The sequence below is a fragment of the Egretta garzetta genome, unplaced genomic scaffold (genome assembly GCF_000687185.1).
Source record: "Egretta garzetta isolate BGI_Z169 unplaced genomic scaffold, ASM68718v1 scaffold38, whole genome shotgun sequence".
NCBI lineage: Eukaryota > Metazoa > Chordata > Aves > Pelecaniformes > Ardeidae > Egretta > Egretta garzetta.
The window spans coordinates 537642-564766 of NW_009260667.1; the positions used below are offsets into that span (position 1 = coordinate 537642).

Consider the following 27125-nt stretch of genomic DNA (forward strand, 5'->3'; position numbering starts at 1 on the left):
CCCGCGGGGTCCCGTCCCCAGCCCCTTCCTCCTGCGCCAGCCGCCCCGTGCCAGTCCTGCTGGAGCAGCAGCTGCTCCTCTGATTTGGGGGCAAATCCTTGGCCTGAAGGTACCATGGGGCACTTCAGCATCTGGGACTACGTGGTCTTTGCAGCCATGCTGCTGGTCTCAGCTGTCATCGGGGTCTACTACGCCTTCGCAGGAGGGGGACAGAAGACATCCAAGGACTTTCTCATGGGGGGCCGCAGCATGAGCGCCCTCCCCGTTGCACTCTCCCTCACCGCCAGCTTCATGTCAGCTGTCACCGTGCTGGGCACCCCTGCTGAGATCTACCGCTACGGTGCCATCTTCTGCATCTTTGCCATCACCTATGGCCTGGTGGTGCTGTGCAGTGCCGAGATCTTCCTGCCCGTCTTCTACAAGCTGGGTGTTACCAGCACCTACGAGGTAAGGTGGGGTAGAAGGAGCCTTTCCACAGCCTTTGGGAGCTGGGGGGCCTCTCATGCCTGCTTTCTCCATGTCTCCCCTCTGTCTCTTCCCCCCAAATCCCTCTGCAATCTGTGCTGCCCCGTATCTCCACACCACCAAGGGCAGGCTGCAACCTGCTCTGTCCCCAAGTCTTCCCACACTGCCTCTGCAGAGAGGAGATGCTCAACCCTGCTGTCATGGCTTGAGAGCTGTGCACCATGCCACATCATCTCTTTCCTCACTCCAAATACTCAGTTCAGCATGTGGATTAATCCTCGTGCAGCTTGGATGGTGACATGTGGTTAATGATGTGTAATTAATATACCAAGAGCAGTGGGCAAGAGCATCTAACATAGGAACCAGAGTTCTCAAATCGTGCTCCCTCCAGATAGGTTGCAAAGCTCAGGTGCTGCCACAAAAGCCCCCCTCTGGCAGAGTATATGTTTGTGCTGTTCCTAGAGATTTTGGGGAGACACTTGTTCCACCTGGGGCTGTTCACACCAGTGAACGTCTTCTCCATCACGCTTATACAGGGAGGTCAGCAGCGCTGTGTCTGCGAGAGTTCTCTTATGTCCACTGTAATATGGGTGAGCTGGTCTTCAGCTCAGTATGTAGGTTAAAGCTACAGTCAAGTCTGACTGTTTTGGGGTGAGGAAGCATCTGGTTAGGACTTCGTTCTGGTTTAGAAGTTCTGTGCAGCCTGTTTACCTTCCTGCCTGGAGATGGTTCCTAGCTGCAGATTTGGAGGCAGATTGATCTTTTCGCAGAGGACATTGGGAAAGGGGCATCGGTGCAGGTGAAATTCCTTGGCTAGCTACTTTGGTCTTTTGCATTTTATTACACTGAACAGGGGCGTTGCAACACTGGAGGCTGAAAACAAGATTTCTGTTGGTAGATTTAGATAAGAATACACCAACAGAAATCTCAGTGCCTTCCAGTGTGTTTTAAACTACTAATCTTTGGACTGTCAGTTATGATGATACTTAAAATAGGGCTCTTTTATTTAAAGACTTATAATTATTGCTGGAAACTCACTGATAATCTTGGGGTTAAATCAGAGTAATGCACCAATAAAAGATATATATTCTATTTGTGGACAGAGTTCAGAGATTAAACAACTTTTTGTGTCTGTCCAGCACTGCTTCCTTGTGTGGACACGCTCACAGATCATGTTTTAAATGCTCAGTCCACGAGTGAGCGCTTTGAGGTAATTCAGTGTTTGTTGGTTTCAACAGGCAAAGGAGATCCCTTTTGTGCAACCATATACCTAAGAGGGTTGTTAGGACAGATGGTGGGAAGAAATCTGCCCTACAGCATGACAGACCCATTCAGAGGTTGTGCTGGCCCAGGCTAGACAGAAAAGTGAGGGCTCCTGTTTTGCAAAAGGCTAGATTTCCACTTACTGGTAGAATATGGCGAGCTGCTTTGGGCAGTGCAGAAGGTGAGATTACCATGGGAGGAAGCCGCTGACCATTGAAAACCTGCCGTCTGTCGCAACGGTTCAGATGAATATACATAATGCCAAAGTTACCAAATCGATTAAGGCTTAGCAATAGCCGTCGTGTTTTCTTTTTCTCTCTGATTTCACAACGCAAGTGGGTTCTGTTGTTTGCTGGTACGTCATTGTGAACTTTTAGCTTACCCTGTGCAGAGTCAAGAGTTGGACTCAATGATCTTTGTGGGTCCGTTCCAACTCAGGATATTCAGTAATTCTGTGATAATACATGCTGGTCTTTGCCAGGTCACAGTGCACAGCTCCTTGTCTAGTGAGCACCTTGAGGCAGCAGGGTAGCACCAGTTTCCATTCTTCACGCTCCGTCATATACTGACCAGCTTATGCCTACTTCACCTGCTCATTTGTCATTACCCAGTGGTGAGGTCTGTAAAGAAATGTCAAATGAGGTGGAAAGAGCTATCCACCAAGGTGACTCTAGAGGTTTTGGCCATTCATGAAAATGTAAAAACAACACTCCACCCTTCCGATATTGCTCATCGCTTCACTCTAGTTCTATCGATAGTGCCAAGTTTCAATATAAACATTTGGTTTTTTTCTTGTCTTTTGCAGTATTTAGAGCTTCGATTTAATAAATACCTGCGCCTGTGTGGAACGGTCCTCTTCATTATACAAACGGCAAGTAAACCTCAAAGCTGTTCTGTGGTCCTCATAGCCACCAGGGTTCTTCAGCTTAGTGTAACTGGATGTTTTCTCTGAAGGGTTGATGAGGTTACCACAGTGCATGGGTGGCTGGGAGTGGAAGAAACAAAGCTCTTTCTGCTCCAAAGCACTGGGGTGGGGAGTGGATGCTGGGCTACCTGCCCCTTGGGTCTCTGTGTACATTGTTGAGCACCCAGAGCAGTCACTTGGCATCAGCGCCACGCCAAGAGACGAGCGACCCTTCGCTGCAGGGTAGCAGTGTGAGGAGCAGTCGTTGGCCTGCCTGCCCGAGAAACCCACAAGGGGTTCATAATGTAAACATGCCCCAATTATCTACAGCGGCAGTTTTCATCCTCTGGTTCATGGATTCTGGGAGTCTGACTAATTCTTAAGGGTCTGTGAAAGGTGGCAAAACAAGCTGTCGGGAGCTGTCACTTCCTGCACAAGGCTTTGTACCACTACTGCTGGAAAAAATCCTGGGCGTCTGCAAACCAAGAAGTAGCAAATGACCGCCTTGGGGAATGTTAAACTAAAAGCAGTCCCTGCAGTTATTGTCGGTGCAGTTTGCTGCAACCAGCCCATTCAGTGAGTCAGTGAGAGATCACAGCTTTTAAATGCACAGTGAGCGTGTGACAAATGCATCAGAATAATAAAAAAAAGTGTTCTTTTCACAATTTTGAAGTGGACTTTTTGGGAGTTCAAGGCAAGAATGAATATACAATCAGAAAGCTTTTCAAGTTATGTGCTTGCTTTTTGCCCTTTTTGTATTTTTAAGACACGCCATGAGTTACAGGACAATCACACTTGCACCTCTAAGATGGTGGTCAATGCAGTGTTAATTACTTACTTGAAAAGTGCTGCTTAGCTGGCATTTGTAGATATACAAGCCCATAGGACACTGTTTCACCAGCAAATGAGAAGGCATCACAGTTGCATAAGTTGGAACAAGTCAAGCATAATCTTTGCTTGCAAAGATCAGAAAAATAATTCTATGCAACTTAAATATGTGCCCAGGGAAATTCACTACAGGTGTCTTTCTCTGCCAAGCACTAACAACTTAACCTGAATAATGAAAAGAATAGTGAGGAAAGGAAACCCCTCCAAAGATTTTAATAGTGTAATTTCAACTGTTCTGTGAATATTGGCATGTCTTTAAAAGAAAAAAGAAAAGGATATGTAGTAATACAACCTGAACAACCACTGAAGAAGTGGAAAGATTGTATCATCAGTCCTGTTTCAATTTACACAAAAATGTGATGATACTTGTGACAAATTTTAATTTCTGATGGTTCAAAGCTTCTGCCACTTGTTTGCTGCATATCAGAAAGCCGCTTTCTCATGCTGACTCCCTGAACGAGCAGGAGAGATGTGGATTTGATGGATGGACTATGAGATGGTTGGATTAGATAGGGTGGTTGCATCCAAAGAGTTGCTGTCAATGGCTCAATATCCCAGTGGAAACCAGTACCAAGTGGTGTCCCTTAAGGGTCTGTACTGGGACCAATACTATTTAATACCTTCATTAATGATATAGATAGTGGGATTGAGCGTACCCTCAGCAAGTCTGTGGATGACACCAAGTTGAGTGGTGCAGCTGATATGCTAGAGGGAGGGATGCCATCCAGAGGGACACTGACAGGCTTGAGGAGTGGGCCCATGTGAACCTCAGGGAGTTCAACAAGGCCAAGTCCTGCACCTGGGTTGGGGCAATCCCCAGTATCAGTACAGACTGGGGGATGAATTGATTGAGAGCAGCCCTGCAGAGGAGGACTTGGGGATACTGGTGGTTGAAAATATGAGCCAGCAATGTGCACTTGCTGCCCAAAAAGCCAACCGTATCCCGGGCTGCATAAAAAGAAGCATTGCCAGCAGATCGAGGGAGGTGATTTTCCCCTCTACTTCATTCTTATGAGACCCCACCTGGAGCATTGCATCCAGCTCTGGGATTCCCTGTACAAGAAGGACATGGACCTGTTACCCGTTAGAGTGGATCCAGAGGAGGGCCACAAAAATTATCAGAAAGCTGGAGCACCTCTCCTACAAGGACAGGCCAAGAGAGTTGGGTTTGATCAGTCTGGAACAGAGAAGGCTGCGGGGAGACCTTATTGTGGCCTTTCAGTACTTAAAGGGGGCTTATAAGAAAGACAGAGAGAGACTTTTTACTAAGGCCTGTAGTGACAGCACAAGGGGCAACAATTTTAAAGTGAAAGAGGGTATATTTAGATTGGATATAAGAAATAATTTTTTATGATGAAGGTGGTGAAACATTGCAACAGATTGCCCAGAGAAGTTGTGGATGTCCTGTCCCTGGAAGTATTCAAGGTCAGGCTGGACAGGGCTTTGAGCAACCTGATTTAGTGGAAGATGTCCCTGCCCAAAGAGGGAGGTGGCGGGAGTTGACTAGATGATCTTTAAATGGTCCCTTCCCACCCAAACGATTCTATGATTCAGCAGCCCACACTGACAGTCACTGCGTGGTCAGCATGTTGAGAACCCATTGACAGGGCTTGACAAGGGTCAGTAGTTGTTGGCTGTGAAGTGGTGCAGCTGGTGCTGAGGGGGCGTTCGACGAAGACTGGTCAGGACCAGCAACTTTCTTTGCACACAACCTGTATATGAAAACCTAGAGAGGACTCATGGCACAGAGAGAAACAAACACGCACACAGGCATGTGGGAAGCAGTACACAGGTAGGAATAACTATTTCCCCAGTGGCCCCACCATCCTTCCTGGCATGTGCTTGTAGCAGGTGCACAGAAAAGGGCCAGGGCAATTTGGTCATGTTGGGTGCAGCAGCCCCTCCACACTCGTTTCCTCTCACAGCTGGATTGCCACTCCAGTTACCTCTTGGCTGTCTCCCCAATGTAGCTACTGGCCATATGGCAGAGCTCTTCAATGCAGTCTGGATTTGACCTGCTCAAAAGCCACAGCGAGTAATCCAGTGGTTAGCCATCCCTCTCTGGTTTACCACCTGTGCTAGGGCAGACTTCACGCTCACGGGAAGGGCACAAGCTTGCTGAATGCTGGATGATGTCTGATTCTGCTGCTTTTCCATGCACAGGTCCCACCCCTGTAAATCAGGGAGTCAGAAGAGTTCAGTCATGGAAAGCTGATGCAAGTCAGCTCAGGACCTGACTGTGCTTTAGATCCTTTGAATTGAGACCACTGACCTTCACAGAAGTTGTCTGCACATTGCAAGCTGTATTCCCCTGAACCATGTCACAGCTGAACTTGTCCTAGCAGTACAAGGCAGTAATAACAGTGATAAAAAAGCAAGTAGGATTTAAAAATATACAGAAAGAAATTATGGAGGATATCAGTATATGAATCTCATCGTGCCCTCAAAAGTAGATGGAGTAACTCCTTGGTTTGTCTATGTCTTTACTGTATTGGGTGAAAATGCAAATCTGCTGATAATAATTCATGGCTTCATCTTACAGGAGTGTAATTCCTTATAATGCTATCCATAATGACGATCGCTGTATTTTTTTGTTATTACTCACGTGCATTATAGTTGCATACTGAGAGGCATAGTGCTCCCAAGACAGAAAATAAATTGTAGTCGATTCCTTGGCAAACCATGTGTAAACGGTTAAAAAAACCTCATCAACTTCCTTTTGCTCTTGTTCCTGCCATATGACTGCAGTTTTAAAGCAATAAAATAAGTTAATTATAAAAGCCAGGAGAGGCTGAAGAGGGATTTGCTATTCAAAAGTCCCTGGTATTTGTTTTAAGAACACTAGGCTATGAGACGGCAGTGCTGGTTAGTCTCAGACATTCATCTTCTAGCAACTGGAATTATTTCTCAACAGTTATGAATTTAGGAAATCTAGATGGCATAAATGCTTGAAAAGAAACAATCTCAGAAAGCTATCACCTTTCCAGGAATTGACATTTATTTTGATCTTATATCTTTTTTCCCCTTCTAGACTTTATACACCGGTATTGTCATTTATGCTCCAGCTTTAGCACTAAATCAAGGTAAGATGAGTATACTGAAACTGTTCTTCTACTGTTATATTTTTTTTTGCGTATAGTACTGGTGTGCTTTTTTTTGGTAATGCACACTCAAAGATATAGCTGAAGGCTTGACTGTGAAGCCTTCTGAGATTTCTGTTGATCCTGATGGGAACCCTGATAGAAGGCGTCCCATTTGTAATCCTGTCCCTTAACCCCTACCTGCAAGGAATTATAGAAGAGGCTTGAGGGGAAAATCTGCTCTCATTTACTCTGCCTCTCATGTGATATCCTTAGGTAATGGCTACATTCAAAAAAAGTTAAGAAGACTTAAGTAAATTTTGAAGGCAACATGGAGACTAAACACACACTTAGTTCCCTGGTTAAGTGCTCTCTTCAAGAGGAGAGCGAGGCAAAAGTTCTGTAAATATGATTTTGGGCTGCCTGGAACTGTTTAACTCGGCCTTATCATTTTGCCAGGAAAACCAAATCAACAGCAGAGAGATCTTCAACTTAACATGTTTGTTGTGATATTTACAAAATGAAATATTCCCATTTTCTACTTGGAAATGACACTTTGCTTTGAAAATGAGCCACATTTATTTTTAAAGGGGAAAAAAGCTTTTATATGGAGCCAAATGAAACTTTTAATCTGACACAATTAATTCGTCCACTTGGCATGAAAAGGCAGTAACAAAATGCAAATAAAAAATTAATCATTTTGGCTAGAATGAAAATCACAGTTGTTCTGTTTGCTGAGGTTTTTGGCTTGTTCATTGAACGAAAAGGAGGAAAAAAACCCAGCACTGTCTGCATTGGTCTCCCCTGGTGTGTAAGTCCCACAGGTTTTATGTCCTTGATGTTTATATTTGCCCTGCAAATACATGCTAAACCAAGCTATGACCTAGCTGGCTCCCAGCTAGAAGCAATGATTTTCATTAGTTTGTTGCAGTGTTTCTAACTAGCCGGAGCCGTCTGCTGGGGAGCCCCCAGTGCCCCACTCGGCAGCATGCGAGCGTGCCAGGCTGGGGCAGTGACAGCTCATATGCCAATTGCAGCACAGCATTGTCTAGCATAGACATACTCCCATGTTTCCCTAAAAGAAATAAGAAAAAAAGAAAGGCTTTTAGTCTGACACAGTTCTTCCAGACCATGCCTGAACCACCTCACCTCCGTGGAGCATCCCCATGCTGTTTACCTGCTTAAATCCCTGCCTAAGGACTCTGTGGGACTACCCAGGCACTTCAAAGGATGGACATGTATTTTAAAACCTTCCTGAATTGGGGCCTACAAACATATTGGATGTGTTGTTTGGCAGCATTCATGTTAAAGACAAATAGCATCTTAGGTCCTGAAATATATCTAACTTTTTAGCAGTTTCCAGTGTCTGTAGCAACTGTTTCATTTTTAGAACTGGTTGGGGCGAATGCCTTGGTTATGACACACAACTCTTCTCATTGCCATTTTTTATTACCTCCTACTTTTGCATTTAACTTATTCCTAGTTTTTTTCATCAACCACATTGAGGATGAAAAATCGACCTTCAGTTTTTTGTCCCCAATGCCTCATTTACACTGGTGCCATTTCCCTCTTTTTCAGTCACTGGCTTCGACTTGTGGGGTGCAGTGGTGGCGACCGGCGTGGTCTGCACTTTCTACTGCACGCTGGTACGTGGGCTCTCTGGCTGAGGAAAATCTCTGTTCCTTTCACCATTCACATCATATCTGGAATTTATTGGAAAGTAGCCTAATAAGCGGGTTACCCCATGGGCGTACATTTCACAGTGTAGCTGTAGCCACAGGGCTGTATTCACCCAGGGACTTCTCTGGATGCAAAGGTAGCCATGACGTGACTCAAACCTTTTCTGTTTTGATACATTCAAACTTCTGTTGTTGCCGAAAGAACAGCAGAAAGATAGATTTCCCTTCCTAAAAACCTTTCTGTGATTTTTATTCTCATCTAGTAGGGTTTAGCTGTGTAATTTGTCAAACAACTGCTTACTGCAACTATTATACTCCTGTCTATTATTGAATAGAGCCACGGAAAATAGCAAGTGCCACACAAACAGATTGGTCTTTAGATTAGTGTTAGTGTCTAGAAATTATTAAATGGAACCTCAGTGACAAATTTATTTGTATATGTTGGATTAAATCATGTTTATTTTTATTCACATGAATGCTATTCCTTCTGGAGTTAGTGGTACTGCATGTTTGTAAGATGAGCACCGTCTGTCAATTTATCTTTTGATACAAACTTCTGAATCAGGTTATGGATGAAGGAAATACTGGATTAAACTATGTGTATGGCCAAAGTAAATTCTAGTGCACTTCAAAAAAGGGCCAGGATGTCCTGAATAGGTTCCAGGATACAATTCCTAAACACTCCAGTACAGAATTATTTTTATTAAAGAAGAAGATGAAATTCATCTATTATGCACAATATGGATAGTAATGTTTCTTTTAGTGGAATTTAAGTGCAAAGCAAGAGTGCCGCTGCCCTGTTGTACCTGATACGTGCTGTTCCTCATACAGGGTGGTCTGAAGGCAGTGGTGTGGACGGACGTTTTCCAGGTTGGAATCATGGTCGCTGGATTTTCATCTGTGATTATACGAGCTGTGGTGGTTCAGGAGGGAATCGGACGCATTGTAAATGATTCCTACTATGGAGGAAGATTAAACTTCTGGGAGTGAGTTTGTACTTGCAGATGATATGCCTCTCTATTCCTACAAATAGAGCCCATGTGACTTAACTGTGAAATTAAATTGCTACTGAAGGAGGAGGAGGGGAGGAAGACCTAATTTTTATGTATTTTTAAACAAGCTTACCTGATTTGAGGGAATTTTTTTTAGGTTTTACACCATACGAAATCCTGTAAAGTGCAAAATTTTTTTACTTTGTCAAGTAGGTGTTTTAAGGATACATTTTGGATTCCACTGAAAGTGTATGGTGAGTAGGAGAGGACAATTGTATTTATACTTACAATTTGCAAACAGATGATTTGGCATTTCAGCTGCTGAATCAAAACAACTGGGAAAAAAATAGTTTTTGTCTAGTCTGAAAAAGGGAAATTTTTTCTTTTCCCTGAAAGAAAAATTAAAAGTAATTTTAATAGTATTTTGCCCTCCATTATTTTAACTAATCATAGCCTAAAAATATCAGTGTGCATTCATTCTGACAGTGTTGAAGCAAAAACCAGTTCCAGTTAAAAAAAGAAGTTATTGCACTTTTGATGAGAAACTTCACCCAGTGCTATTAGTGACAGCTTAGTGCGACAAGCATTACCTTTTGTCCTTTTGTCTATCAGTTCACAATACTCATTGGGTTGTTCTGTAAAATTCTTCACCAAGTTCTTCAGTAAATAATTCATCTGTGGGTATTTTTTTTTTCTTCTCATGAACAGTCATTTTTTCAATCTGTTTGGCTGATTTGCAGTGGTTTTACTGCATTGCTTCTCCCCCAGTCACAGAGTTCTCAGATGGGAAAAGAAAAGGAATAAAGACATGCCATAGGTGAAGTAAGATTGCATTGCTCATGAAGATAAGCATAATTTATTGCTATATTAAAGTGTGATTAATAAAAAAATATAGGTATGGCCATGCAAAATCTATTAGTCACTTAAAACTAAGACAGTAAAGTGTTTGAGATAGGCTCTGTCCACAAAGGCTGGTGTGCAAATGCACCTTTATATTGGTGTCAGACTGACATCCCTCTAGATAAGCAGGCGTATTGGACATTTTACTGGAGCATCATTTCATCACAACAGTCACAGGCATCATGCAGCTTTACATAAGACTGTAGTTTATAGGCAAATAAATTAGTTAAACTTCACCTTTGGACAGATCAGAGTGTTTCACTACATCAGGATTTCAGCTCTGACTTTTACATTTGCTTTCCGCATGTTCCAATTTCATGTATTTGAATGTTCAACCTCTGGCCAAATTGAGAGAGTCTGTAGTAAAACAAGAATGAGGAAATTTTTTTCTTCTAGCCATTAAGGTCTTCTCATAAGGAGAAGATTTTCATATTCTGAATTTGTTTTCTCTTTTCCCTCTCATTGTAGCTTTAATCCCAACCCCTTGCAAAGGCACACCTTCTGGACAATTGTTATAGGTGGGACCTTCACATGGACTGGCATATATGGGGTCAACCAGTCTCAAGTACAGAGATACATTGCATGCAAAAGCAGGTTCCACGCAAAAATGTAAGTCTGCCTCCAGTAACTCTTAATGTCTGAATTTAGCGGTGACTCTTCTTTATAAGGGAGATTTTTTTTAAAGGGAATGTTTCTTGTCTATATAAAACCCATTTGTAAAGGGTAACAACTTTTGCTTTCTGTTTTGTGGACCAGGTAGAAGACAAATTGGCACAATAAATACTGATATTTGAATTACATATAATCGCTGTAACATTGAAATGTGTGCCAGAATGTTTCACTGTGCCAGTATTCTTGCATACAAATAGCTGCATTAAATTTATACGCAGTCTGACGACCAAATAATATAGTACTTATGCTGAAGCCATATCAAGGAAACATCTTGAATTGCTGCACTACTAAACCTAAATCATCATGTGGGAATTTTGCATAAGTAAAGACTAAAAGATTTTTCCGTACCGATGAGTAGATGCATAAGAAAAATGCAGAAATGTTTTATTCAGTGATAAAAATGCTGAGGAATCACATATTTTGTTTTCACAATAATAATGAATTTTTCTTCAGGAATTCGCTATGGGAACTGGCAGGGTTTCCTGTTTTCCTTAAACTTAAACATTTCTGATCAGACTTTACTCTAGAATGGAGTATATTTACTAACTCTATTACCTTATCTTTATCTTTGTTATCATTTGAGTAGTTCATAACTCAGGATTTAAGAATTATTAGTGAGCTCATAAAGCCTATTTATGGGAGAAATATTTAAATGTGCATCATAACTATAGTCCCTATAAATTCTATAATACAGAGACATACAGAGAAGGAGTTTTATGAAGGCTTTCACTTCATAAAGTCAGCAGAATACCCACAGAATCACACACAGTTTAGAACTGAAACACTTTGGTTATGGCCATAGTGAAAAATCTACTTTTCAGTCATTTACGCTGCAGACAGGAATGAGCTGATGCTCATCATCAGCCACATCTCCAGCGTTCAGTGCCACATCTCCCACACACCACGTGGCTTCACCACAATCTCTGGCGTGTGGCTGGGTTCCAGGTTCTCAGCACCACAGAGGCAGGAGGTGCATCCCACATCTGTAATGCTGCCTGGCATGATTGCATATAGGAAAACAGCCGCATACGTTGTGCCAGATTTGTGTGCCAGTGAGACTGTGCTTCCTGAGCACCTGCTTCACTTAGGGCTGTGCTCCTCTCTTGCAACCTCCCTACCCTCTTTGTAAGGAGGGACACCTCCAGGGCATCCCAGAAGTAGGATGTGGCCAAGGGGAACCTGGCTCCATGGCAGCTTCTGGGCAGACATTCTGAGCCTCCAGCCCTGGAGGCTATCTGGTTCTGGAGGGGTTTGGGTGGGATTTATAGCTCATACCATATTAGTGGTGGCACAGCCTTAATCAGCGGAGTCCTCTCCTGCTGGTGTGGGTGGTTGGACTCCACGGCACCTTGCTTGTGCCTTGCTTGCGCAGGGAATTTCCCCTGCATGGAGAAATCATGTTGTGTCATGGTTGCAGCTTGTCACAACTATAACCACTGCCATTCTGTGATGACTATCTAGTTCATTTGCAAATGTAATTAAGACACATCTGGCAAGTCACAATGTTGGCCTGCACCTCTTATTGCCATTTAATCTGTACACAGAAGTGTAAAATGTCATCAGGTCAAAATAATAGGTTTTGTATCCCTGTAGCATTTACTGTAAGGCTGTATAAGAGACAGCACGATAATAAATTGGAGCTGAGAAAATAATTCTTTCGCAGATCCCAGCTTGCAGGTTTTGGGAAGGCCTTTAACAGTGGCACAAGAGCAGGAATTTTCTCAGGCTTTGGGAAAGGATTTCACCCCGTTTAAGAAACACAGGAGCACATGCTGTCATCCTCAAACAGTAACAAGGCAAATTGAACATAACACTCATACATGAACGATAACAGGCACTCGGACCAGGAGAGCTGTATTTTTTGAAAAATATGGGCTACTATCACATTTTTCTCTATTTTCCTTTCAAGGTCATCATCTGGGATGTTTCAGTGCTAAAATCTGAAACAAACAACCATAAATAAGCCTTGTGCAGTCACAGCGCCTACTTTATCCAAACTCCACCCCATGTTAGTCACCCAACATTAATGGGAACACCTCCCTCCAATAGGGCTACAATTATACTCCAGTGCTTAGTCATAGGGTGTGCCATGAGCTGGGATGTAAATCAGAAGAAAAAATCCATTTTTTTCGCTGTCAAACACTGACATAATTTAAAAACAAGAATTGCCGGATTCAGACAAACAATTTCTTTTTCTTCCATGTATTTCTCTTGACTTTCTAATCATTACTACTGGCTATAGGCTAATACTATTGTTAGATCTGTTCAAAAGATTTGGATTGATTTAACTCCTTGGTTAAATTTTGTGCTAAATCAGCATATATCAAGGTAGATTATGCCAATGCAAGAACAGCTTCAGCTAAATAGGTGCAAAATATCCAACCAATATGTAAGCACCTGTAGGAAGAGGACTACTTAATTTTTACTACATTAGTCTAGAGAGAAATTTAGAGTGCTCCTGATTCTGTGTTTAGACCACGCCTAATTGCAAATACAAAGCATAAAATCAAAGTTTCCCCTACTACGTGTAAATCAGCTTTTATTTATATAGGTCTTTTTTAAGACTTTACATTGTGCTTGCCAATAATTTTTCTATGGTATAAAACTGATAGTTCAACTAGTTAATCTACATTATGCCTTTCTGAAAATGTCCCTTTCAATGTCTAACGAGGTCTATAAAGTTAGGTTTACTTCTTCATTAATCCTGATGGTCCTCTAGAGCAGTCCAAAGGCTGGTGCCCCTTACCTTCTTGGGAACTGAAAGCATTAAAGGCCTCCTGAAGCATTGCAGGCATGAGTATATTTGTACAGAAACCAAAGGTCCTCCCAGTGGAGGTCTTAGCAGTTGGTACAGGTCCATGGTATGTGATCCATCAGACAGCTAAATCACTATCAGTGGATGGCACACAGATAACCAGGTAGCAACTGCTGGAAAGGAATGCTGTTTTTCAAGGCCAAGCTCTCGGTGGGTGTGTTTGCTTGAACTGACCACCCTAGGTGAGAAGAACTTTGTGACCCAGAAGTCATCCAGAGCTGAGAAACATTTGAGAAGATCAGATAGTTAGATGGAAGGGAAAAGCCCTCACTGGGTGAGGAGAACAATTTGGTTTTCACTGCTGATAGAGCCTGCCTGTCCTGTGTGGCAAAGTAGCATTAATACCTGATGAAAACGCATTTCTGCTCTCAGTGTTAGCTGAAGCTCTCATCAGGAAGGGGGGAGGTGATGGAGTTACTGGACCATACCAGGCTCCAAGTTGTTTAGTTACTAGAGGGGAAGCCCCAGGGTCAATGGCAACCCTCTGCTCCCTGGAAGTGGCAGCTGTAGGTGGCTCCAGACCAGGTCCCAGGTCCCCATGCTTCGTTGCTGCCTCCCACGGAGATTGTCCCACAAGGAAATGGGGGATTTGTTGCTTTACAAGGGCAACTCCAGTGTTGTGTAAGCGTGGCACTGCAGCTCCAGAGGCAAAGGAGTGCTGGTGCTGACTAAAAGGTATCCCACGCTTTGATCTGGGGCACCCCACTTTACAAATCTGTCTGGAATTTGTCTGCACCAAGGGGTGTGGCAAGGGGGGGAAGAGTGTCTTGCCAGCTGCCTGCAGTGTAGAACTCGTGCACATGATTAAACGCGGGGATTGCCATGTTGCTCCCATCATGTCCCAAGCAGACTTTGTCAAGGGATGGGCATTGACACCAAAACCAGAAATGTAATTTGTGTATTTAAAAACGTGATGTCACACCAGGTGAAATGCTGGGAGCCGTATTGTGACTCCCTTTCCGATGGGCAGCCACCATCCAGGTTGCCTCCTTGGTGCTGGTGCTTGCTCGCTTGGCCTCAGCAGGGTCTTGTGGGGACTTTGAGCTCTAACATGGCATTTCTGTGCGTGTTGGTGCAGGTCCCTCTACATCAACCTGGTGGGCCTCTGGGCGATACTAGCCTGCGCGACGCTGTGCGGCCTGGCCCTCTACTCCATCTACAAGGACTGCGACCCGTGGATGGCAAAGCAGGTGTCAGCGCTCGACCAGGTAGGGCCCCACGTTTCAGGGGAAGGTGGCGAGGGGGCATCCTTCCTCTGCAGCCATAATAACCAGACGGGGGCGGTTCAAGAGCCAGGGGGTTGGGAATAATGACATGCCCAAGTCCCGGATTAGGCGAGTCTGTAACACCAAGGGATTAAGCTGGAACGATAGTGGGAGGGAATACCCTGGAGGAAGCAGCAGACCTGTCCTCGGCACTGTTCGGTACCAGCGTGCCCCAGCTGCAGGTCTCTCAGCACCAGGTCAGGAGGGTGGCAGGGAGAGCAGGGACATGGAGAGTGCTCAGTCCACCCACCTCTGCAGGTATTTGGGGTTTTCACCTGAAATGGGGCCGGGAGTGCCAGCATTGCGTGAAACTGCTTCAGAGAGAAGGGAGGGGAAGAGGCTGCCACCAGGGAGAGCTGAAATGAGCGGTGCCTGTGTGAGTGACTGCAGGCCCTTGCCAGCTGCTTTTTGTCACCCGACATAAACTGCTTTGTGCCAAGGAAGGTGAAAGCCTTTTCAGACTGGAAACATAATCGTGCCCGAAGCACATGCCTGGAAGAAGGCTACCGGCAGGCAATTCTTCTCTAGTGATGATGAATCCTTCCCTCCTTCAGAGGAGGGCTGGGCAATCAAACCACATCACACCATGCTGTGGAGAAACCATGTTGTAACTGATTGGCGGCCTCTCCCTAAATAGGCTTGGAGCAGGAGATTGACCTGAGGAACAAGAGCTCTGGGAGCCCATTGACTGACCAGAGTCAGGGCCTGAAGAATTAATACAAGTTTTTTTTGGTGGTTTTTGTTTTTTTTTTTTTTTTTAATGTTTGTGCCTGGGATAATTGTAGGCTCTGGATAACTCCCCATGGACAGTAGCTGGAGAGCCAGGAGAAGAGCACAGACAATAAAGTACCTGAGGCAGGACTGCCTGGTCTTTAAAGGCAGAATAAGATGAGATATGGAAAGCCAAGGTGGAAACCTGAAGGAAATTAAGTCATTCCTGCCAGGTGGAAACCAGAAGCAGGATACTAAAAAGACCAACTTGTCCATGGGAAAATCTATGGTTCACAGGAAGAAAATCTTCAAATCTTTGTCTCTTTACAGCACTCAGATCTTGCAAAGGTCAACGAATAGCACATGGTTTCCGTACCGAAATTATTCTCAGGTACCCTGAGGTTATTGGACTGTACCTAAAAACCTTTTTGTGGAATCAACAGCAGACCCAAGCATCTACTGTGGCACCCAAGTGCAGAGTGATGTACTACAGACAACCTGCTGCCCAGCGCTAGTTTCCTATACCATCGTCACTGGAAAACAAGCCTGACAGCATGGCTGTAAGCTCACCTCAGCTGGGTGGTCTAAACAGACTTGGCTGTATCTTGAGTGGATTTTTTAGGATTGGTTTTCTCTGTAGAAAACCAATCAATAGTGCAAGATGGGACATTCAAAATTAGAACAGCTGGGCAGAATGCCAACGGGAAGGCTACACAAAAATAATACAGTGAAGAAAGGAAAACTTAGGTTAAGATGGTAATATTTCTTACTCTCTGAATTTTTCAGCTAATGCCATACCTAGTGCTGGATATTCTCCATGATTTTCCAGGAGTGCCAGGGCTTTTTGTGGCTAGTGCCTACAGTGGAACATTAAGGTAATGTAATAATTTGGAACCTAGTGTCTTTTTTTATTTTTATTTTTTTGTTAGAGCTAAAGTTGCATTTATACTAAAACTTCCACATTTCATGTCTTTGTATAGCTTGTTTTGTTCTTTAAAACAAGCTCTATAATCTCTTTGATGATGCAGCTTAAAAATCCATTCCATCAGTGGCAATCAGGTCCTACGACTCAAAGCTGTTTGGAGTTCCTTACTATCAGTGTGAGGAAACAGCAACACATGATGTACAGCACTAACAAATCCTCCTCCCTGTGCTTTTGTCCCTCTGCTATAGGAATTTTTAAGTATTATAAATGGGTGGTTACACAAAATAGCTACAGCTTGGGGGAATTTCCTACCACTCACCTTTAATTTCCCAGTTTCAAACTTGCATAACTCTAAAGCCATATCCCTTTCGTCATCCTTAATCTTTAGACTCTTGTTTACAAAGGAGTTTCTGGACTTCCAATTGTCTTGAATGAACCCCAGGAAAACAACAATCACTATATATTTTTACGGAAGGGGACAAATCAATCCTCTTGTATCCCATAGTGAGGAGTGTTTTGTTCAGTTTTCCTAAGGAGCATCTTTTAGGAAACATCACCTCTCTTAAGGATGGCTCTGAACAATAGTAAGCAGATAAAAATGAGGAAATTTAAGAATGACACCAGCATAATTTTTTGTGTTCTGAGTACTTGTAGCTACATAAGTAAAGGGAACAGCCAGGATATTTGTTTTTCACACACTGAGGAAAAGCTGGTGGTACACAAAGAGCAAGGCACAGGTAGACACAAGATCGCCTGACTAGCTCTGTGCCTTAGGAGTGCTGGTTTCTCTGACCCCATAGGGAGCCTGGAGTAGTTCAGTTTGGACTAGATGCCTAATTTTTAGGTGAGTATAATTAGACTATCTGAAGCCTCCTCTGAGAGTGCATTCAAAGTAGTCAGTGACCTGCATATAGGAGTTTTACCTACCCAGATATATACTGTGTAGATCATTTGTGAAGGTATCATGTATACCAGTACTGCTTAAAGCTTAGCCACATGTAATAGGTATTTTCATTGACTTCTCCAGGCCCATCTTTTCATCAAGATTTGCCTTATCTTCACTAAGAGCAATTATTTTAAACAATTTTTGTAAGCTATTAACTGCATTACTTGGAATAATAAGTTATTTCAACCAATACAACAGTTACATTAGTTTTCTGACACTGTTCTAGATAATGGCAGTTTCTCTCTGCCAGTAACCCTTCTGTTATCTATGATTTCAGCTTCTAAGATAAAAAAAATATAAATCTTGCCTTCTGTAGTACAGTGTCCTCCAGCATCAATGCTCTGGCTGCCGTGACTGTCGAAGACCTCATTAAGCCGTACTTCAGATCCCTCTCTGAAAAGAAGTTGTCATGGATTTCCATGGGGATGAGTATGTCTGGAAAATCTCTCTTGTACTTTTGCTTTACAAAGTGAGGGCTTGATTCATGTCTCGCTTGTGGCAGTGTAAGTCAGGAGTGAGTACATTCACACCCATTGGTGCGATAACTTGGGGTACACGAGATCAGCTCCATAGGTTTTACACAAAATGGGGGACAAGCTATTTCAAGGGAGCATAAGGAAAAAAAGAAGCCATCTCTTTTGATCTTTAAGCAGGAAAGATGCACTGCAACTGTATTCAATATTGATTTGCAATATTATGAAGCTCAGACTGAAACAGCTGTTATTTTTCTTTTATCTGTCAAAAATGAGAAGCATAGGAAACAATTTTGTAACAAGCCTTTTGAATGGAGTGATGTGCGAGCAATAGTATTTGTATCCCAATGACATGCCAGAGAATGAGAAACTTCACATCTTCTCTGATAGAACCTCACACCCTCAGTCTGTTTAGCTCCTCTGTTTAACGTAGCTCAAAGAAGAGGGTCAGAACTAGGCTGAGCAGGTGGTTTAAATCTCTGAAGAGCAATTCCCATCTCTGCTAGTTGTGCTCTCTGTGACCGGCTGCAGGTGTAGCCCAAGACAGTGTTTGTAGTCAGCGTGGAAAAACCACAGTCGCAACATGGTGTCATAGCCCACACCAGTGAGCACAGCAGACTGGTGGCAGGTGACAAGTATCAAATATTTTCACCTGAGAACAGTTTCTTAAACATAATTGAAAACAATGTTTATGGCAAAATTGTTGTTGGTCTTACGAGTTGCCTGACATACCACATTAAACAGTGGGATGAACCTATTGCTTGTGCAGTGAAACTCAACAGGGGTGGAGGTGGAAAAAACAAATAAGCCAGTGTTATGGGTCCTGGGAAGAGACACTACCTCCTGGCGACCTGGGGTGTTCTTTGTCACAGCGCCAGCTTCCAGTAAGCTGCCAGCGCTTACTTTCTTGCACCAAAGACTTTAGACCGAGAAGCAAACATCATTCCTTTAAAATAAGGACTATGACACAGGCGATTAGCCAAGAAATACCAACCATACATGTGGTATTGCCCCTATGGCTAATCCATATGGCTGCCATTTATTGACTAATCTTTAGCAATATACAGGAAGAGGATTTTGTGAAGTTTGCATGATCTCTTAATGTAAACAGAAACCTGACCTTTTGGCCAATTCAGGCTGTCTTAGAAAAAAACAGATGCGAGCAGGTTTGTTTTGGAGATGTCAGGGGCCATGATGAGTTAGATGGAAACATTTCCATTAATGATTTTCAAGCTCTGGCAGATTTACACATCATTCTGCCTTTCCCACACAGGCCTGTTTTATGGTGGAGTCTGCATCGCTATGGCTGCACTGGCATCTCTTCTGGGAGCCTTGTTGCAGGTAGGTGCTGCTTTTTCATGCCCATGTTGAATGACCCAGAATGTATTATGTAAGAAAATAATTGCTGGATATCATTATGAGATTAGTTTTTGTTCTTTGTTGGGTAGTGGCCTCAAACAGCCCATGGCTCAGCCTCTGCTCTAAGCACCATGTAACTATACCAAGTCCTGCCAGCTGAGTACACATCAGTTAAACTCATAATTTCCTTCTCAACACCCTCCCTTCTTGCCACGTTGGAGGCTTTAACTTACTTGCATAGCACCTGATAGCACACTCTCTCCCTTCCTCAGGCAGCACTCAGCATTTTTGGCATGGTCGGTGGCCCCCTTTTAGGACTGTTTGCCTTGGGAATCCTCTGCTCCTTTGCAAATGGAACTGTAAGTAGAAATGTAAAGCCCTGATCGTCAAAAATTCATTGATAATTTCGGGCGTCTCCTTCCCCTTCCCCCCTCCCCCCCCCATAATTTTGTGTTGGGCAGCAACAGAGGTGTCTGGTATTTTCCATGAGGATATTTCCCCTTGCTCCCTCTCCTCCTTTTCCCCAGGAAGTGATGAACAGGGCTGTATAGGAACTTGAATTTCCATCCCATGAAGAGACTTACATGACCAGAGAAGGGAAAAAATAAATCTGAATAAAAATGAAACTTTGGCAAGGATTTCTGGAAAACACAGTTTTAGAAGCAGGGAACAATGTTTCTTGAGATGTAGCTGAACAGACAGTAGACTCGGAGGATGTTGGCCTGTCTGAGCAAAAGCGGGTCAGGCTGGGAGAATGGGGCTCAAGCACTTGCAGACTGAACTGGGTTGTTCTCAAAGTGCTTCAGTATTGTGAAATTATGATTTCCAGAGGAAAAAGCTATTCCGCCAAAAAAATGGATTTTACAAACTTTGGGAAAATGCTCCATGTGTTAGTCTGACAGGATTGCTATTCAGTAAGGTTCACTAATCACTAACCTTTACCTCTTCGCAGCTGCAAATTTTATGCATGTACTAAAAAACCCCACCCCAAAACAAAAAACCTCCACCCCACTAGCTGTCAGCCAAAAAAAACCCCCACTCTGAAGTAGAAGAGACTTTTGCAAAAAGAGATCACATGAGAAAAAGGAAAAATAGCTTCCTCCCTGTCATGGAAGGCCTCAAATAAAGCAGTATTTTCCCTATACACCGTGCAGCCCAAAGCTATCCTTTGATTGGAAAGGCATAGCGGCAAAACAAAGAGAGTCTTGCTTGGGAGCTGTGAGTAAACACTGTATTGTCCAGAAGGGGAATGAAGTAAGCTCCTCAGCTCTCCCCAACTGTATATTTAATTTTTGCTATGGAGCCTACAGTTTAGATTATCTTGACTGTTTCTTACTCGTCTAGGTGTGTTTTTTTCCCAAATATCCTTTAGCTTTTCATGTTTCAAGTTTCATTTTCTGTTTTGCAGGGTGCACTTGTGGGTCTCATCAGTGGCTTTGTTATTTCGCTTTGGGTTGGAATCGGATCTCAGATTTATCCTCCACTTCCAGAGAGGACCAAGCCACTTAATCTCTCAACTGCAGGCTGTAATATATCCTTAGCAAATTTGACATTAACAGAAAATCCCTTAACAACAGTCTTCAACGCATCAGCTACAGAGAGGTATACGAGTTCATCATGTGCAATCAACAAAGCATGTATTTATTTTACAGCAACCTGAACATCTGTCTAGCATTTGGGTTCCTATAACTATTCATCCCAGGTTTACCTACCAGGCTGGTTGTGATGAAACAGTTTTCTCTTGTTTGTTTTGTTGGTTTTTTTTCCCCCTGTCAGAGTGAAGTTTGTCAGAGTTATCCCAGAACAGAAGTCAAAGTGCATCTTCCTACTGATCTGAAGAGCTACAGTTCAATATTTGAGTCTAAAGGCTTGGATATGCCTTACCAGGAACCATGATGTTAAAGAAAGCATCATATTATAGTTATTGGATTAACTTCCACAGTCTGTCACATGAATTAAAGTAGTGGGCAGTTAACGGGCAATTTTCCAGTTCAACAGCTCCACCTACAACAGCTTGTCTGTGCAGAAATAGTTTTATTCAGGAAATTCAGAAGGGGGTATAATCTATATAATGGGCAAAATATAAGGGATTTTCTCCCCTCTGCACTTACCATATGTCTTTGGACAATCACAGTTAAGTGTAACAGTTATGAAAGACAATACAGGGAAGAGCAGGAACAGAAGCTGAACAAGCACATTTCTAGGGACTCCCAAACCTTACACCTTAGAGCATTGTACAATCACCAACAGATACTCTGGTACGCTCACAGGTGCCCAGCATCCAGTTTCATATACAACGCCTCTCACATGAGGCCTCTGGCATTGCTCATGGCTGCGGGGAAGCAACTGTTGCAACAGAGCTCATTGTCAGGGAGATCAAAATAAGGTGTAACCCGAGGTGTGACTCTTGCCCTATTGTTTCTGGCTGTTTAGAGCTTCCTGCAGCCAATTGCCAACTTTTTTTGTGTGTCCTCTTCTTTAAGTAATGTCCCCCCTTCCAAAGAAGTTATGCCTCCATCCAGATAGCTGGAGGGCTCAGCTCTGCACTAGATCCCTGGCACAGATGGGACTGTCCTGTTTTACCTGCTCTGTCCCATACGTTGCCTCGCTGTGCTGACCAGTCTCCTCCCCCATGGAGGAACCCATCCTGCAATTTTTAACAGATTTTCAGTGCACATTTTATTGTATGGAGGTAGTTCAAGAGTACCCGGTCGCTTGGTTCAGAAGTAACTATTTATATTCTGGAAACAGACAATGTTTTCAAGCCGCTTAGAATAGGAAAGTGGAGATTAACAATTTTTCTCCTCTTTTTCAGGCCTGCCCTGGCAGACAACTGGTATTCCTTGTCATATCTCTACTTCAGCACGCTCGGGACACTCATCACAGTAGTTGTGGGAATAATTATCAGCCTCCTAACAGGTACTAGGTCCAGAGCTGTGATTTAGTGTCGTAGATCTCTCTCAAACTAAGATGACCAAACAGAGGCTCTCATTGCCACAGGAACTGCAGGTGACCCTGTTGCAAATATTGTGTAAAGGTTACCATCCTAACTTTCATTTCCTCCCCTCAGCCTTTCTGCCTCCCACTCCTGGTCTCTGGTCACAGCAAAGGTTACTTCAAATTTCTAAGGAGAAAGAAGTTGCAGCAGTTTTTTTTGTAACCTGAGGGGCAAAAAATATACAAGTCATCTGTCTTTCCTGTTTTATTAGATGCTGGCGGGGGCTGGAGGTTTTAAGGGTTGTCCCTGAACATGGCAACAACTCCAAGCAAGGAGATAGACCCATGCTTCTAGAGGACAAAAGCAGTTTTTCTCTGAGTGAGTTCAGAGCACTCAAGGGTTGGTGTCTGCACCTGTACAGTGCATGCTATTCACCACATTCCCCAAGCATGTACCCAAGAGCTGCAGACCTGCGCATGGCTTTGTTAGCTTCTTAGTTTCCCTGCACTGTTTGTGCAAGGGACAAAGAGCAGCACCCCCCAGGTAAGAGCAGGGACTTCAGTTCCAGCCCATCTCATCTAGGTGAGATGCGAAGCATATGTGTCATCCACCTCTTGCATGGCAGAAATAGCACAGAAGCAGCTGCTCTCACAGCTTTTCCCAGTATGCCCAGCCAGATTCCAGGACAGCCCTCATCTTTCATAGAATCATAGAATGTTTGGGGTTGGAAGGGACCCCTAGAGGTCATCTAGTCCAACCCCCCTGCAGTGAGCAGGGACACCACTAACTAGATCAGGTTGCTCAAAGCCCCATCCAACCTGGCCTCAAATGTTTCCAGGGATGGGGCCTCTACTACCTCTCTGGGCAACCCCTTCCAGTGTTTTACCACCTTCATTGTAAAGAGGCTGTTAGATTTCAGACCTATTAATCTGACCTACTTCAGGACTATGAAGTGCCAAACCCAGCAGACAAACTCACTTCCATTAGCTTCCCTATGCCCTGCAACTAGTAAGCACAAGTTACACTTCTACCATTTTCCTTTGCTTGTGAGTTTCTAGATGATTTGCTCCCTCCCTTTCTTCCCATCACAAGCTCTTCCTATTGCAATAAGTGATGCTTGTAGACAAATTTTGCCTCTTACCAGGTTGAGGATCAGGTCATCCACAGGCCATAAAACAAAGCACAAAACCTGGGTAACTCAGTAAATCCAGATGAGAAAACCCCAGCCAAACAAAAACCCCAAACACCATTCCCCCCCTCCCCCCCCCACAAAAAAAAGAACTGACCCCACCACACCATCACACTGCTTTTTATAGAGCAAGATCCCATTTAAGCCTCGGGTGGCAATCAGAGCTAATTCCCAGTACCTGTATCTCCTTTCTTTCCCTCACAAGAACAGTTAATCTGTGCCTTAAAAATGCCCAAACATCCCATTAACCCTCATCCCCCTGCCTTGGGGCTGCTCTTAAATAACTCACTATAAAAATTGCTGATGACTCTGGGGATGGGAGTCTTGCTGATAGGGAGCTGAGGGCTGGGGGTCTGGCTCCAGGGCAGCACTTGGTACCACAGCTCCTGGACTGGCAGGGTGGTCCCAGATATGTTGTATGGGATTCATCCTTTTCTGATTATTGTCCCAGTGTTTTTTACACAATAAGAAATCTGAAAAGGATCTAGGAAATGCTGGGAAATGGCTAAGGCATTTCAAGTAGACCTTGAGGATCACTTTATGTTTTGAGAGGTGTAGGGTATGTACATCGTTGTAAAGAAACGATCCCTAAGGCCTGCGATTGCTTGATGGCTTTTGCTGCATGACTCTGTCCTGCTCATCTGGTGCCCATAGCGGGGGCTCTGACGTATTGTTTGCATGTGGAAACCTGGCTGATTGAAACCTGCCTATTTTGCAGGAGGACAGAAACAGACTCTCTGCTTTAAGGCAGTAGCAGAGCACAAGGCGGGTAGGAGTAAAGCAGTGGCATAGGCAGGGAAGTTATGTTTGGCCACAGCTTGACTTCAGTGAACAACAGAGCAGCAGCTGAGACAAGGGACAGTTGTTCTTCAGGTGTCTGCCAAAATACTCCCCTACTAGTCTCTTGGAAGCTGGCCCAAGGCACGTTTTGGACTCAGCAAAGCTTCCTTTGTTTGCAAACACATGCCTTCTAAAGTCTGGATTTTTTTTGCAACTTCAGTTACTGTTTGAGAGAAAACATTTCTAGTCAGTGTATCTGTTTCCTAGCTCCATCCCTAAGATATAAGAAAAGGGGAGATGTTTTTGGGTAATAACATTGCTTAGGAAGGAGAACATCGGGGAAATTTGTTTTGTTTTGTTTTTAAATAATTATAGACCTCTTTTCAATCAGTATCATCAGGATGCTGAACATTGAAGCTCAGCTTTGTTCCATGATTTTCAAGTGCTGCGGTGCAGGCAATGATCATATTTTTGAGATGGCTCAATTTGCAAAACGTTTCTCCCCCATGACAACAACTCCTTTGAGTATGATCTCATGCATTTCAGCTTCTGGATATGAACACCAGGGAGAGAAAGGGCTTTTTACAATACTATCGTAGTGCTCTTTTCCCATGCCAGGACTGGAGACCAGCTCTCCAGCTATTGTCATTCTCTGTCTTTAATGGGCCAACATCTGTTTTCACGATCTGGGAACTTATTCCCTGAAGTCTCCTGAAAAAAACACACCCACCTGGAAGCTAATGTCCACAGCCATGCTATTTTCTGCCTGGAGTCAGAAACAAGTGTCTGCCTGGTTAATCAGCTGGGAGCTGGATAGCACATGGTTGGCATCACAAATAATGTAGAAAGTTGTTGAGGAAAAAAAATATCAGGGGGAACTGAGCAACTTTTTGCACGTGAAGAGCTCAACATCTCATTATGTTTAACAGAGATGGAACATCAAAGCAATGATGTGTGTTGATCTGCTTTTCACGTCAAAGATGGGGCAAGGACCAAGGGTTGGGAGTCAATAGCTCAGGGACCTGGTGGTGACAGATCGCTAGACATGAAAACAGCAATTAGAACTTTGCACGCCCAAAAATTCTTCATAGACACTTTGCAGGGCAAGAAGTTTTTATGTGACAAGAACATTTTACACAACTTGTACCTTATGCAATAAGAAATGTTCCATGCCCTTAGAAAAATACCAGCTACTGCGATGAATATATGTGCCCTGTCAGCAACCAACATGTGTTTTCCTGCAAGGCACCCTGTATGTCAGGCCTGACTCTGCTTGCAGGCAGGTCAAAGAGAGGAAGACCGTTTCTCCCACTTCACCACGTGGCTTCTGTCTTTTGTTTTTTAGCCGGAGAAAGTGGAAGTGTTGAACTGGAAACCGTTTACCATGGCAGCCGAAGGAACTGACAACCCTGCTTTCAGCCACATTGAAATGGATGTTGCAAGCAATAAGAACAAAGTCAATGGCCTTCATATGTGACACAGGGCCGTGTCAGCCCACAAGGACGGTTTTGTTCATGTAAAGCACTGTTGACATTCCTGTGCCGGGTCACTTACCAGCCCTGCCAGGGGTCATGGGCAGGCGTCTGCTGAGCTTGGTGGCACTGTCACCCTTGCATGACCTTGACATTAGTCAAGAAAGGAATCAGGTCTTTCTTGCACTTCCTCACTCTCTCTCTCACTCTGGATCTTGGTGACAGGGCTTAAGGCAATGTTTCTATGTGAAATATTTGCCTGATATTCTTGAGCCTCCTGGAAAATATCTTTTCAATCTCAGTTCACACTCAGAGTAAATTTTTTATTTGATAAGAGCACTGTTCCCCCAGACATAGCTGTTTTTCTGGTTTATTTTTTCCTTTTTTCTTTTAAGGCATTGAAAGTATATGGAGGTTAGGGCTGTGGGACCTTATCAGATTGCAAGAAACAGTGGGTCTTTTTTTTTTTTTTTTAGCGCAGGAGGTGTATTTAGTGCCACCTGGTTCCTTTGTAGAACTGATCCTGAGAGCATATTTATTTTGCTGTTTTTGTTGTATATGTTTGTTTTTGTTAAGCCACTTGTTTCCTGGTTATGTGCATCTCCTCTGTACTCTGGAGGAAGCTACAAGAGTCTTTTTGGTGATGGTTAGAGGCAAGAGTCAGTAATATCCTTCCCTTCATGCCCCGTCTCCCCTTTTCTGCCCTGTCCTTCCCTTAGAGGGCTGGTCCTCATGCAGCAGAGGTGTTAATGCAAGAAGAGGGCCCTCTTTGCTGTAGGGGACAAGAGGGAGGGCTGCAGCTGCTGTTGCCACTGCTGTTATCTGTGGGGCCATGCGCTGAAGCCTTATGTAGCCTGGTGCCACTCTGGGGAATCACAGTCAAGGTTGGTCCAGATCGGGCAAGAGCACGGGGTGTGTTTTGGCAGGCAGGCAGAGGCCACTGCACAACCCCCCAGGGCAGGGAAGGGATTGCAGAGGCTGGCATTTTGCGAAGGCTTCTCCAGGGCTGCAGGGCATGGGATGGTTCACCCTCTGGCTGGGCTGCCAGGAGCAGCTGAACAGCACAGCCACTCCCAACCATGCGCTCTACTTGTGGTTTGGGAGGGTGAACCCCCCCATTGCTTCCTTCTCCTGTGTGCTTTCTGGCGCAGCAGGGACAGACTCTGATGCACAGTGGTGGTTTTGTACTGCAGACTTTTTTGCTATGGGTGTTTAAAACTCATCTACAGCAGCAGAATCAAGTCGGAAAATAAAAGCCATTGCAGGAAAGTTGCACTGTGAAGCTTATGAAGCAGTCATGCTTGGGAATCTAATGAAAAACTGACTGCGTGTCTTAAATGCTTTCTAAAAGTTATGCTGCCTTTGTGCCAGGCGCCGAGCTGCTGTAACTTGGCATGTGACACAGTGCT

At 43.9% G+C, this 27125-nt stretch overlaps 1 protein-coding gene across 1 annotated transcript; it reads left to right on the forward strand.

The window, feature by feature from the left end:
* The first annotated feature begins 114 nt into the window (after positions 1–114).
* SLC5A8 (solute carrier family 5 member 8) lies at positions 115–25721 on the forward strand. Its single transcript, XM_009645623.1, has 15 exons — positions 115–447; positions 2534–2599; positions 6552–6603; positions 8179–8246; positions 9111–9265; positions 10640–10780; positions 14737–14866; positions 16421–16509; positions 17822–17934; positions 19252–19319; positions 19610–19696; positions 20746–20939; positions 22153–22256; positions 24183–24229; positions 25590–25721. Exons 1-15 carry the CDS (start codon positions 115–117, stop codon positions 25719–25721), a joined length of 1779 nt encoding a protein of 592 aa, XP_009643918.1.
* Positions 25722–27125: the final 1404 nt, after the last annotated feature.